This window comes from Tachypleus tridentatus, chromosome 2, assembly GCF_004210375.1.
Source record: "Tachypleus tridentatus isolate NWPU-2018 chromosome 2, ASM421037v1, whole genome shotgun sequence".
NCBI classification, from domain to species: domain Eukaryota; kingdom Metazoa; phylum Arthropoda; class Merostomata; order Xiphosura; family Limulidae; genus Tachypleus; species Tachypleus tridentatus.
Window position 1 is genome coordinate 33,877,644 of NC_134826.1, and position 13,894 is coordinate 33,891,537.

Genomic DNA, 13,894 nt, shown 5'->3' on the forward strand with positions numbered 1-13,894 from the left:
CAAAAAGACAATAATGCATGGGAATTAACAAGAAAATGGTAAAGACTAAGTTAACTATGTGTGCAATTAATCTTAAAGTGTGAGCATAAGAGTGAAATGATACAAACTTTGTTTACATGTATTTGTAAACAAGTACAGATCATTTAAATATATTTATAATACTACAAGAGATTTATTTAATCACCAAAATTTAGTACATCACACAATATTTATTACTGTTTTGACAACCTGTAGTTCAAATCTTTCTCAATGTTTATGTAATCTAGATTTATCAGTAAGAGTGTTGGACATACACAACTGTTTGATGTAAATTCTATATGAGAATGATGATTTAACTAGTTTTGAAGCAGAAATGTTAAATTTAGTATTTTCAGAATGGATAATTTATTGCAGGTTTGCTCACATAACTGTTTACAAATCTATTATTCTGTAGTTCAATTGCTGTGAATTTATGTGATGCTCCTGGAATATTCCAAACTGCTCATTGCTTCATGTGTGTATTGTTAAAATCATGAAGTTTCATCATGTGCAGAAAGTTCTAGACTTCAGTTGGACAATATATATACACTGCTGGCCAAAATCTTATGGCCAATGAACATAAAGAAAAAATATGCATTTTGCATTGTTAGACTCAACCACTTATATGAGTAGAGCTTCAAAAGATGAAAATAAGAAAAGGTAAAATAAAAATAAAAAACTTTTTTTACCATGTAATAGGGAAAATGTGAACACTATGAAATTAGACTAAATACTAGCTAGTCAAAAGTTTAAGACCATACTGAAACGAAGCATTAATCAGTAAACACGTAACGAAATTTAGTCATTTGTGTTCAAGTATTAGCATTATTAACATCTCCCACTGACATCTCCTGTGTTACATTGGGTAAAAAGATGGCAAAGGCTAAAAAGTTGACAAGGTTGGAACGTGGCAGAATTGTGGAGTTGCAAAAGCAAGGTCTCTCTCAACGTGCCATCGCTGGTGAGATTGGGCATAGTAAAACTGCTGTTGCAAATTTCTTAAAAGACCCTGAGGGATACAGAACAAGAATTTCAAGTAGTCTGCCCAAGAAAATTTCGCCAGCATTGAGCAGAGGATTTGACGGGTTGTCTGGTAAGACACCAGCCGATCGTCAAACCAGATTAAGGCCCTTATGGACAGAGAATGCAGGTCAAGAACAATAAGATCACATCTATGAGAGAAAGGTTTTAAAAACTGTAAATGTCTTCAAAGGCCAAGCCTCCTTCCACACCACAAAACAGCTTGGTTAAACTTTGCTGAGAAGCACCAAACATGGGACATAGAAAAGTGGACAAAGGTTTTGTTCTTTGATGAGAAAAAGTTTAACTTGGATGGTCCAGATGGCTTCCAACATTATTGGCATGATAAGGATATCCCACCAGAGAAATTTTTTACATGACACAGTGGAGGAGGTTCCATCGTGATCTGGTGTGCTTCCTCCTTCCATGGAACAATGGAGCTTCAGGTTATACAGGAACATCAAACAGTGACTGGCTACATGGGCATGTTGGAGAGAGCATCCTATTTGACTTAAGGCCCTTGCTTGTGTGGAAATGACTGGATCTTTCTGCAGGACAAAGGACTCTTTCATGGTGAACAACGTGATTCTTTTGGACCATCCAGTGTGTTCGCCTGAACAGAACCCCATTGAAAATGTTTGGGGGTGGATGGAAAGAGAAGTCTATAGAAATGGATGTTAATTCCAAACAGTGCATGATCTTCATGAAGCCATCTTCACCATTTAGAATAACATTCCAGCCAGCCTTCTGCAAAAGCTTATATCGACCATGCCAAAGCGAATGTTTGCAGTTATTCGCAATGACAGCTGTGCAACTCACTACTGGGACCTCTTGTTGGGCATTTCCTACCCTGTTTAGGACTTCTTTTTGGTATGGCCTTAAACTTTTGCCCAGCTAGTATTTAGGCTAATTTCATAGTGTTTACATTTTCCCTATTAAATGCTAAAAGAAGTTTTTATTTTTATTTTTATTTTTCTTATTTTCATCTTTCGAAGCTCTACTCAAATAAGTGGTTGAATCTAATAATGCAAAATGCATATTTTTTCTTTATGTTCATTGGCCTTAAGATTTTGGCCAGCAGTGTATATATATATATATATATACACATGTATATACATACATATATGTTTGTTTGTTATTTTAACTCAAAACCAAGTCGTACTGTACTGTTCATGTATTGTTGAAATTTATCAACAACATTACACAGACATCTACTGTAAAAATTAGCCTCCTATAAAATTGACAAAGAGCTTTAGATATATAATAAAAAAGGCACATTGAGAGCCAATGATCTTTAAATATTAGTTTTTATTATTGATACATTTTATTTCACAATTAAAAGTTTTGAAATAAAGTGAGGAATATGTTGTTAAAATGTTATTTATAGATTACTAAAAAGTGTTTTTCTAAATTTTAATGAAATGTTGTCCATACAATTAATGAATACTTTTGGTAAACATTCACATTCACTCATTTTCAATTATGGCTGAATAATCAAATAAAATAAGTAAATGTAGAAGCTAATTTATGTTCATGTATTAAAACCATTCCTTAACACTTATTTTATAAAATATTAAATACATATATTTCATTAAAAGCTAGAAAATTGCATAAGAATTCTGACCTTGCATTTTAAACTTTAAAATTTTAACATTAAAAACTACTTGGAAATATTCAGTGAGTTCAAGTACCTTAAATGATCTGTAAAACAATACAAAAATGAGATCTGTGTTCCTAAAATAACTAGCTATGGATATTTTAGTTCAATATTTCTATTCATGTGCAATGTAGTTACTTAATCAATTGTAAACTTGTGTTTCAGAAAACAGTGATTGCATATTCTTATAATCTATAAACAGAGAGAAATTAGGTTCATAAAATCAAAACTTAAATGTATTCAATGATTTTATATTTACCTTTTTTAAACAATTTTCTATTTGTGAAATAAGCACTTAACTCAAGAAAATACAATTTAAGTTTTTAAGAAAAAGAAATTCTTCTAATTCATAAAAACTTTTATGAAAATACAACTGGATATTTGAAAGTAAAAAAAGAAGAAAACTAAATGCAATCTATTAGTATTAATGACAAATACCTCTCAAATACATAATATATCAAGACATATTTGTTTTGTTGACACAGTTAGGTAGAGAACTCTGTGACCAGGTGAAGGACAAACAGATAATCTGAAAAACATTATTTTCCACATATTGTCCTTCAGGACATTCCAAGATCATAGCTTCACCAAAGAGGTAATATGGTTTTGGATTTTTAATGATAACAGAAGAACCAGGGGAACTTCTCAAAGGTCGACATCCCCGTTCACCTAATGGAAAACAGTAAATATACAAACACTCCTATAAAGAATAATTTCTAAACAAATTTCATGTATATTTATTTTATTAAAAAAATACACAAAACGTTCTGGAATGTATTGCTTTCTTAATTTATGTAACATATTTTTATACAAACATTCTAAAAATCTAAGTTAAAAAAATTTAATACAGTAAAGGTTAGATTCCACACCAAAAATTGTAAATCTCATTATTTACATGGGTTTATGAAATATACATTTTACAGAATTTCCATTCTCATTGTATAAGATACATACATGGCTATTACACCTGGTTCATACAATATATTCCTACACTTTTAGTATACTTATATTTGCTTATGGATACTGATGCATATTTTAAAAGAAAATCCTGAATGCAATTTGTTTCATTATAAACATGGCTGTTTGGTTATTACAATATACTATTTATAAAGTTTTACAATACTATTTATATTTGTTCGTGGATACTGATGTTTATTTTAAAAAAAGGATTCTTAAATATCATTTAAGTCATCAAAAAGATGGCCATTATCCTTGGTTAAAATATCATTTACATATATTTATAATAATATTTGTATTCTTTAATATATCTTGAGGAAATACTATTATTTGTCATTTGATTCACTATAAACTTGGCTATTGTACCTGATTAATACATCATTTACACACTTCTATAATAGTATTCCAATGTTCATATTTATTGAAGGATACAGACACACTTTTCAAAAATCCTAAATGCCACTTGACTGAAAAAGACTAATAGAAATTCTACTGCATTATATATCATAAAAACAAACTTTAGTAAATACACTAAACAAAACTATAATTTTTGTTCAATCCAAGCCATTTAAACCAATATTATTAATTGAATAAATAAAATGTTTAAGACCCTTTTAAGCTTTTCAACAACATATATCCCACATGTTTGTGGAAGAAACTAATATTATAAAGTTTATGATTAGATATTAACTTAATATTTAGGGAAATCAAGGAACTTGTTGATCCATCTCAGTTGTTCAATTATCTAAGTTATCATAAATCAAGAATAAAATTCATTAAAGCCAATATCTTATATATTTATCAAGCTTTCTCTTAAAACTAAGTTAAATTTACTATCTCCGCATCATTTAAAGGCAACCCATTCCAGAGACCAGTTAACAAAAGAAAACCTTTAACTAAAAATGACTCCAACCTTGCAAATATTTCTATAGTTGTACTTTCTTGTAATTAGATATAAAAAAATGAAATATGAACACTATCAATTCCATTTACATTCTTAAATGTCTCAATCAGATCCCCATTCTCCAACTCTTCTTGGTTCAATAGAAAAGAATTTCAAATAACTTAATAACTCTTAGGTCAAATCCTCCATCCAAGACACCATTCTAATAATCCTCCTCTGAACTTTATCCAAAAATTCAATGTTCTTACTAAGGCAAGGAGCCTAAGACTGAGCACAGAACTCCAAATTTGGCCTAACCAGTGACCTATACAATGAAATTATAACATCTTTAGGTGTGTATTCAACACTTCTGTAGATACAATCTAAAATCCTGTTTGCCTTACCTGTAGCAACAACATACTGTTTGGATGGCTTAAGAGACTGATCAACCAATACACTAAGATCCTTTTCTTTCATGACATTAAGATTATTCCAATCAAAATTATTCTTAAAATTCAAATAATGAAAATCCAAATCTTGCATTTATTATAATTAAATTCCATCTGCCATTTGTTTGCCAAACTTACCAAATGATATAAATCCTTTCATAAAGCAGCAGCATCTTCTTCACAACTAACAGCACCCAAAATCTTTAATTAATTTATTAGTCATTCATTTATCTATGACATTGATAGAGACCAAAAAGAGCAAAGGTCACAAGACTGAAACCTGAGATATCTCACTTGTAACATTAATCCAGTTTGACTGAACTTTATTTATAATAACCCTCTGCTTCTTATATCCAGTTAATCTTCTATTCAATTAATTAAATAACTTATCCCATGCCTTACGTGCATGGGAGGTCAAATGACCCTCCACTCTGGAGAAATCCATATGCTCTCAGAGGGAGATTAAAGAAAAAAAAAGGGGGTAAGGAAAGACGAGGAAAAATACTATATTGAAGGAAAATGGAAGAAATATGGATCGGATAGAGAAACAGAAAAAATCACTGTAAGAATATCAAAATTAAGATTTGACTTTTGTTTCTTCTTCTCTCATTTCCTTACCATTGAAGCATGAATGCATGCACATCAGTAAACAATTGAACAGGGGATCAAGCAAGATGATGCAATGACCAATGCAATTCTGTATCAATTTTTTTTCTTTAATGTATCGTTACAGCTGAGTAATGAATATACAGAATAAAGTTTTCTTCTTTTTTTTTAATTAATATCTATAAGTTGTTACTTTTTTCTGAGAATCATCGCACTGAAAATTTATGTTTATGTTTTTTTGATTCTTAATAACAAAGACATGATGTTACATTTTTGTAGGGATCAGGGTACTAACCCCCCAGTTGGGAAAACTGTCCTGCATGCCTGACTTATCCCTCACACCTAAGGAGATAATTTATTTTACAAGCCTTTTATGTAGTACTTTGTCAAATGTTTCAAAATCCTGATATCATACTTTCCAAAACTTTTCCCAAAAATGAGATAAGACTAATAGGCCTAAAATTACTGGAGCAATTTGCATTACCTTGCTTGAGAGGAGGAGTGAAATTATATAATTTTCAATCATTAATCTCCTTCAAAATCCTTGGGGAAATATTATCTAGTCCAGGAGCCTTATTTATTTCTAAATCTTCCAAAATATTCTGAAGAAATTAAGAATTAATACAATCGTATTGTCTAACCTTGTTTCCATCTATCAACTGTTCAAGATGAAGAAAACTACTAAATCAGAAAGAGGCAGAATAACCTGGCTATGCAATCATCAGGTATAAGCCTTTGTTTATTGTCTCTCAAGGGTCCTATCTTTATCCTAACATTTTGTTTATACTTAATGTATGTAAAGAAATCTTTACTGATAATTTTAACACCTTTAGCCAACTTTTTCAAACATCATTTTAGATATTCTGATTTCAAGCTTGACCAACTTCTTTTTTATCTCAAATAGTCTTCAGTATCTCCCATGAAATCAGTTAATAAAATGTTTTTAAATTTATGATGTTTTCCTCTAATTTCATCTCTCATACTCTTTGTGAGCCAACCTGGTTTTTACTTGCAGCCACCCTTTTCTTTCAAAAATAAATATATTTACCTTGAATATTTAAAAATTTTCCACATTTGATCAGTGTCTTGAAGTAACTCAGCTGCCCAATCCACTACAAATAATTCTTGTTGCATTTCTTCAGTTAATTTGAAATTTGCAATCAAAACATTATTATTCCTGATCTTCATATACAGCAAAACATTGAACCTAATAAAACAATGATCACTTGCACCTAATTGTTCCTCAATTTCCATCCTCTCAACAATTTCTGTATTGGAAGTTAAAAATAAATTTGAAATAGCATTATTTCTAGCAAATTCCTTGACTAATTGTAAAGAAAACCATCTTGAAAGGTTTTCAAAGACCTTACTCCCTCATGATTTGACTCTCAGCATTTTCCAATCTATATGCCTAAAATTGAAATAACCCATAATTATGACTTCATTAACAGCTAAAACCTTAATCCCATTGTAAAAGTTTTCTACTAATTCCATCTGTATTATTTAGTGACTGTAACAAATTCACACTTAAAGCCTTTTCTTTTTATATCTACTAATAAAGACCGAAATGGATTCAATCTCATTGCCTTATCTTTTATATACTCAACTTCAACAAGAACTAGCTCACATTTTGCATATAAAGCCACTCTTCCCCTTCTCTCTTGTACTCCATCCCTATTAAATAATCTATAACTCTTATTTCAAATTAATTTCTGTCATCAAAATCATCTACATGTAATCATCTTTCAGTTATTCCCATTATATCAAAAACTTCCATTTGTACTTGTGTCTTAAAGCAATCTATTTTATTTCTTACACTTTTAGCATTACAACAGTAACAATTAAGCCTAACCTTTTCTCTACATTTTATATCTTTTGCATTAAATTATCCTGGCTATTACCACTGTCTAGCTTTAATTTAAATTTTCCCTTAAAGCTGAGGTAAGAGCCTCCACAAATCAGCCATACCCAATAACATTCAATACCGACATTGCTATACCAGTTTATTTCTACATTAAAATCTGATTCTTATACTTCACGCATAGTCTTGTACATTTTCAATTCACTGTGCAGTCTGAGGAAAACAACAACCAACAACCATATATTGGTCACAAATGTAAACATTTCTGATTTATTTGATCTAATATATTACAATAATAATTATAACAGCTTTAATAAATTGAACCTCAACCACATTCTTGTTTTGTATATTCCTATACGTTTACATTTTATAGCACATTTTAAAATATAAATGGTGTTTCAAATTCATAAAAAATTCTAATTCTTATTATGCAGTGTGTAAAAATGTACATGTGTTTAAGACATTTAATTTATTCTATCTCAAATAAAAAGTCTGGTATAAATGTATTAAAAATTAAGATTAAAAACTGCTAGATATGTACAACTGTTTTAATTAAACTATAGTCAAAGTGCTAAATTTAGTTATTTTTAGATATGATAGTTTATTGCTGGTTTGTTTATGTAATTGTGCAAATCACAATTTTAGTTCAATTATTGTAAATTGGTGCATGTTATATTATCGCTTCATGTTACTAGAACCTTCTAAGTTTTTCTTGAGTATTACTGGATCATAATATCTTGTAGTATGTGGAAAGTTCTAGGCCTCAGTCTGGCTACATATGTGACTCAAAAACAGTCAGAAGTAAAAGAAAAGAGCAAGTATGTTAGTGAGAGATACATTTAGATAGATCTAGACTTTGTGATTGCAAGTTAAGCTGAAAAGTGTGTATAGTGGCAATATTTAATATTTAAAGTGAAATTATCATAACTGTATTGCATTAACAGTGTAGAGAAGAATAATTTAGCTTGTAGGTTGGTTCTAAGGTGACTGAACCAGCTGTGTGGACATTTGACAAAATAAAGACAATTATTTAAAGCTCTGGATATAATTATGATAACCAACAGTGTAACTGACATTTGCATGCATGTTTGACTTATTTTAATGGTATTATAAAACAAGTTGACTATGTGCCATTTGTTTAATGTTGAAATTTATCAGCAACAGGTCATAGAAATCTACTGTAAAGAATCTACCCATATACAACTCCTGAAAAAAATTAAATTACTGGTAATTTTTATATTTTTCATTTACTGAATATAATTAATCTCTAACCTTTCCTTCCAATAATATTTTTCATATAGAGGAATTCACTTTTATGAACTGAAGTTATTTAACACCTTGTTTTTGTATAGACAATTTGAAAATACCAATAGACAAATGCACTAAAAATTCAAACAGTGAAACATTTCAGAATATATAAATAATTCACAAATATGATAATTTAACAAGTATTTAACAGAAATGCTAAAACTTAAATTAAGTTAATAAAAATAATGAGCAGTAAAATACACACTGTAAAAAACCATTTTAAAGTAAATTTTATAAAAAATTAGGATAATATTAAAATAAATGTGGCCACAAATAATTTGAATGCATAGTTATAATGATGGTTAAATATAAATGTACTCTAAGAGGGTACTGAGCATGACAGAAGTAACTAAACTTTTGACTTTCTTTAATACAAACAAGGCATTCCAATAAAAAATAAACTTACAATGTGATTGATGTCTCCAAAAACTATGTATTTTCAAATAAATTGTCACAAATTGAAAATTTGGTTTACAGAATTTCTCCAAGTAACTCAAGTTAAGTAGTCAATCTAATTGTGTTCATTTTGAAAGTGATCTGAAATTAATTTGACCTGTATGTTTTGTCATATTTTCAATGTTGTTAATGGTTGTATTTGGTTTTATTTTCTTTGAAGTATATTCCTCTAACATTTGTAGTATAGGTCTTCCCATGAACTAGTCTAAACTAATTGCATGCTGCAGTACAAAGTTATCAATATAATAAACGTTTATATGATAAAAATGAGATAAAAATCAATAATATTGCTAACATACTTTCAGAAACAACTAATTTTAAAGAATTTAATAGTTACTATTATATTACATTATTTACACAAGCATATTTGTCAATAAAAAAAAACAATTTAATACCAAAAGAAATGCAACTCAAGTGCTTTTGTAACACAACTTACATTTCAATTCAGGTACATGCCAGTTACCTCCTGCTAAACAATATACAGCTGTGGGTTCCACAATTATAAATTCTTCATTATGACAAAACACATCTACCTCTTCATTTGTGTCATAAAACATCTTGGTGACATTTGGAGTTATATCTGGGGGTAGCTCCTTATACAATGTTTCTACTTTGCACTTGGAACCTATCACATGGGAACCAAATAAACTACTTGTTTCAGATGTACTACAAAATGCTTGAAATTAAAAAAAAATGTTATTTCTGGTAAGGAGCTTTTTATTCTTTGTTACAAAACTGACACAGGTGATAAGACACTTCAGAGAATTTTATTTAAAAAGTTACAATGAATTTACTAATTTATCAACTGTATATAGCATCTTATATAAAATAATGTAACTATATATGAATTATAAAATTTTAAGAACAATGAAAAAGATATTCCAACTTAGAAACACATTTCAATATTAATTACATGAAAAGTTTCAGAATTATAGAAAAGGTACATTCTGATTTAAATTTATAATCCTTCTTAAAGAACTTCAGAGCTCATATGTGACATCAGGTTCAAAATACTGCTTAAGAAAATTACATATCACATCTGATGTTAGATTTATAATCCTGTTAAAGAACATGAGCTTATCTCCAATTCATGTACATTATGGTGTCAAGTAATTTCTGGTAATTCATATCTTGTAAAATTATTCATCATTATTATCATTTATTTATTTTTCATCAATAAATGATCACACTTCAACCATCTGCTTTTACTTAATGATATTATAAGTGAAGTAACAAATTAAAACCAGCAATTTTTATTTAATTTTTCTAAATTTAATGACATGAAAATGTTATCTTTTGACTTGCTTTTTAATAAGTTGCTTGGAACTATATATGTAAAAACTTCTCGTTTGGATTGAGAAAATTTTTTTTCCTAGAGGAGTGAACAACATTTCGATCTTCTTCGGTCATCATGAACCTGACGATGAACGAAGAAGGTTGAAACGTTGTTCATTCCTCTACGTAAAAAACATTTTGTAAACCCAAATGAGCAGTTTTTACATATATATATTTCTCTATAAGTGGGTTTTCTCAACATCACTGATTTGCTTGGAACTGTTTAATTATTTAGTTGTCTTTTCAAACAAATACACAATCTTTGTATCCTCTTGTTGACAAATTGTTAGAGCTGGAAGCTAACAGTTTCCTCTTTTCCAGTTCAAAATTCTTCTCTTGAATAATTTTTAGATTTCAGATTTGTGTGTAATAGGTTTAATAATATTTGGGATTTGCTATTTTCCTATTATATTCAAAAAGATATTTCCCTCTTTCAGTAGTTCCTCCATATTTTGCATTTTAGGCTTGACTTCACTCTTTTACTTCAACAACTTACAGCCTCTTAGTGGCATAATAGAACGTCTGCAGACTTACAAGACACTATTATTGGTGGACAGAGCACAGATAGTCTATTATATGGCTTTGTGCTTAAACAACAAACAAAACAACAACTCATTTTAATTTACCATAAATTCTCCACACACTCATTTCATATTCACATTGGAGATTTTGAATTTCCAAGACTGGATTATCACTTGTACTTAATGGCATTAGAAAACAAATGAATATGGATCAACTAATTGTAAAGGAATCACCTAAAAAGATACCTACAGCATGTTATAAATCAGCTGCACACTATCTTGTAATGTGTGGATGGGTATTCAGTGGTAAAAGCTATCCACATAACCCAGGCAAAAGTACACAATATAATGAAGAACACTATACCTGAAAAAGCAGCAAAAGTTGTTTCTGTGACATGTCCAGGACCAACTGTAGAGGAGAACACTAACTGTATGGATGGGAAGATAGAAAATGGCAGCACATGTTGACAATCAGAACTGTAAAAACTCTCATGCTAGTTTTTACTGGTCAATGAGTATAAACCTTTTCAATAGTGGTAAAAGACACTTTATTAAACATTTTTTTAAGTGATTCATGATCATTGCTGGGCACTACATCAGAAACAAGTTAGGGAGCAGAAAAGCACATACAACGGGCTTAATATAGGACCAATGCACCCTTTGTACCACACAGAAAGGTGGGATATGTACAAAAGCAAGGCCAAGAGATGAAGGTTAAATGGAAAATAAAATGCATATTCATACTATTCCATATAAGAACATACTATTCAAGCCACTAGTTTGTTTATTTTTTCTTATAACAAAGCCACATCAGGCTATCTGCTCAGCCCACCGAGGGAAATCGAACTCCTGATTTTAGCGTTATAAATTCGGAGATATATCACTGTACTAGTGGGGGGCAAGCCACTAGATACAATACCTATAGAGTTTTGTGATTATATTATTAAAAAAGGTGTTGGAAAACTATCATCCTTTGGCACTATGTGGTTACAGAAAGCACGTAGTGAGTGTAGTATGTTTAGTCCTGACAGCCTTCTCACAGATCCTCTTAGAATAAAAGCTATGTTGCTGGGCTGTTGTCAGTGTGCTTATTCATCAGATAGAGTATAATTGAATGATAAGATGATAACATATGAGGCTCAAAGATTGCTTTAATATAATATATTCAACTCTCTGTATTTCTATGATCATAACATCAGTATTTATAGAAATACTTATCATACTCGTGTAATCTAGAAACACTTTAATTTTCTTAAAACAAAGGATAACGTAGGATATAATAAGTGCAGTTATTATATTTCAATGCAAAATTCAATTTTTCAAAGCCTGAAAATTACACTATAATCACTGATATCAGCTACTATACACAAGTTAAACACATTCTATTTTTTACTTGTGTTACAGAAATGCTATATCTATAGAGAGCATAATCATGAAAATACTTTTATTACTCCATAAATGACTATTAAAATAAAAAGAGAAACAAAAAGTAATAGAAACTGAAAGCTAAAGACTCTGAGTTATAAGTAAAATTAGTATCCAGATACAACAAGTATATATTGCTTATTAGAAAAGGAGAACAACAACACAAGTCACAATAAGTAAAAAAAAAAAACAGAAGTATGATTTGTTTGTATCATGTTTTTAACAAACTTCCTTAGGAAAATTTGTTTTTGATTACTCAGCTTCTTAGCTCATTGAAACACCCAAAGTTCCAAATGACTTATCCAGAAATTGAATAATAGGGAATCAGTACAGAAATATGACAGAGATATACATAAATATAAATAAAAAAGGAAACAATATAAAAGTATCATTAAAAATATTTGAAAAACTCTTTATTGCTGTTACTTTAAAGAAAATAAATAAAATCATAGATATACAGACATTGTTGATGGCCAGGGAAAAACTATATGCAAAGAGAGTAAGATGCAGAGAAAACTTTAGCAAAGGAAATGAGTATAGAAGTAGATGTAGGCTTAATTGTTGCTTTTGTAATCTTAGAAGTAAAGCAAATAAAATAGATGGTTTTAGAGCACTAGTAGGAATGTAGGGTTTTGATGCAATATGAATAACTGAAACATGGTTAAACACAGATGATTTTGATGACAGAAATTTCTTTGAAATACAGGGTTACTGGCTATTTAATATGGAATGTAGGATTTTGATGTAATATGAATAACTGAAACATGGTTAAGCACAGATGATTTTGATGACAGAAATTTCTTTGAAATACCGGGTAACTGGCTATTTAATATGGAATGTAGGATTTTGATGTAATATGAGTAACTGAAACATGGTTAAGCACAGATGATTTTGATGACAGAAATTTCTTTGAAATACAGGGTTGCTGGCTATTTAATATGGAATGTAGGATTTTGATGTAATATGAATAACTGAAACATGGTTAAGCACAGATGATTTTGATGACAGAAATTTCTTTGAAATACCGGGTAACTGGCTATTTAATATGGAATGTAGGATTTTGATGTAATATGAGTAACTGAAACATGGTTAAGCACAGATGATTTTGATGACAGAAATTTCTTTGAAATACAGGGTTACTGGCTATTTAATATGGATAGAGTATTAAAGACAGGGTAGGAGTGGCTTTACATGTAAAACGTTTTATCCTGTTTAAATTGGGGATATCAAAGATAATAGAGAATTAATTCATTTGAGTTTCTATCAGTGGATACAAAGGGAAAAGGCTTTTAGTGGAAATTTGTTACAGACCACCAAATGATACTGATGAAATTAGTGAAAAACTTTCACAATGAGATTAAGATTTCAGCAGTTAATGAATTCATAATTAATTTTAGG

The 13,894-nt window shown here is 29.8% G+C and overlaps 1 protein-coding gene across 3 annotated transcripts in view; it reads right to left on the minus strand.

Annotated features, from left to right (window-relative positions):
* Positions 1-2,326: 2,326 nt before the first annotated feature.
* The window catches only part of LOC143240623 (sushi, von Willebrand factor type A, EGF and pentraxin domain-containing protein 1-like), a 178,587-nt gene continuing 167,019 nt past the window's right edge, over positions 2,327-13,894 (minus strand). For 2 of the 3 annotated variants that reach the window (XM_076483363.1, XM_076483377.1), the window contains 2 exons: positions 9,652-9,840; positions 2,327-3,364 (listed from right to left, as the gene is read on the minus strand). In XM_076483363.1, the coding sequence (XP_076339478.1) occupies positions 3,153-3,364; positions 9,652-9,840 (401 nt within the window). In that variant the 3' untranslated portion in view covers positions 2,327-3,152. Of the gene's footprint in view, positions 3,365-6,638; positions 6,727-9,651; positions 9,841-13,894 lie in introns of all 3 variants that reach the window. The other variant, XR_013021864.1, reaches the window with a different exon arrangement.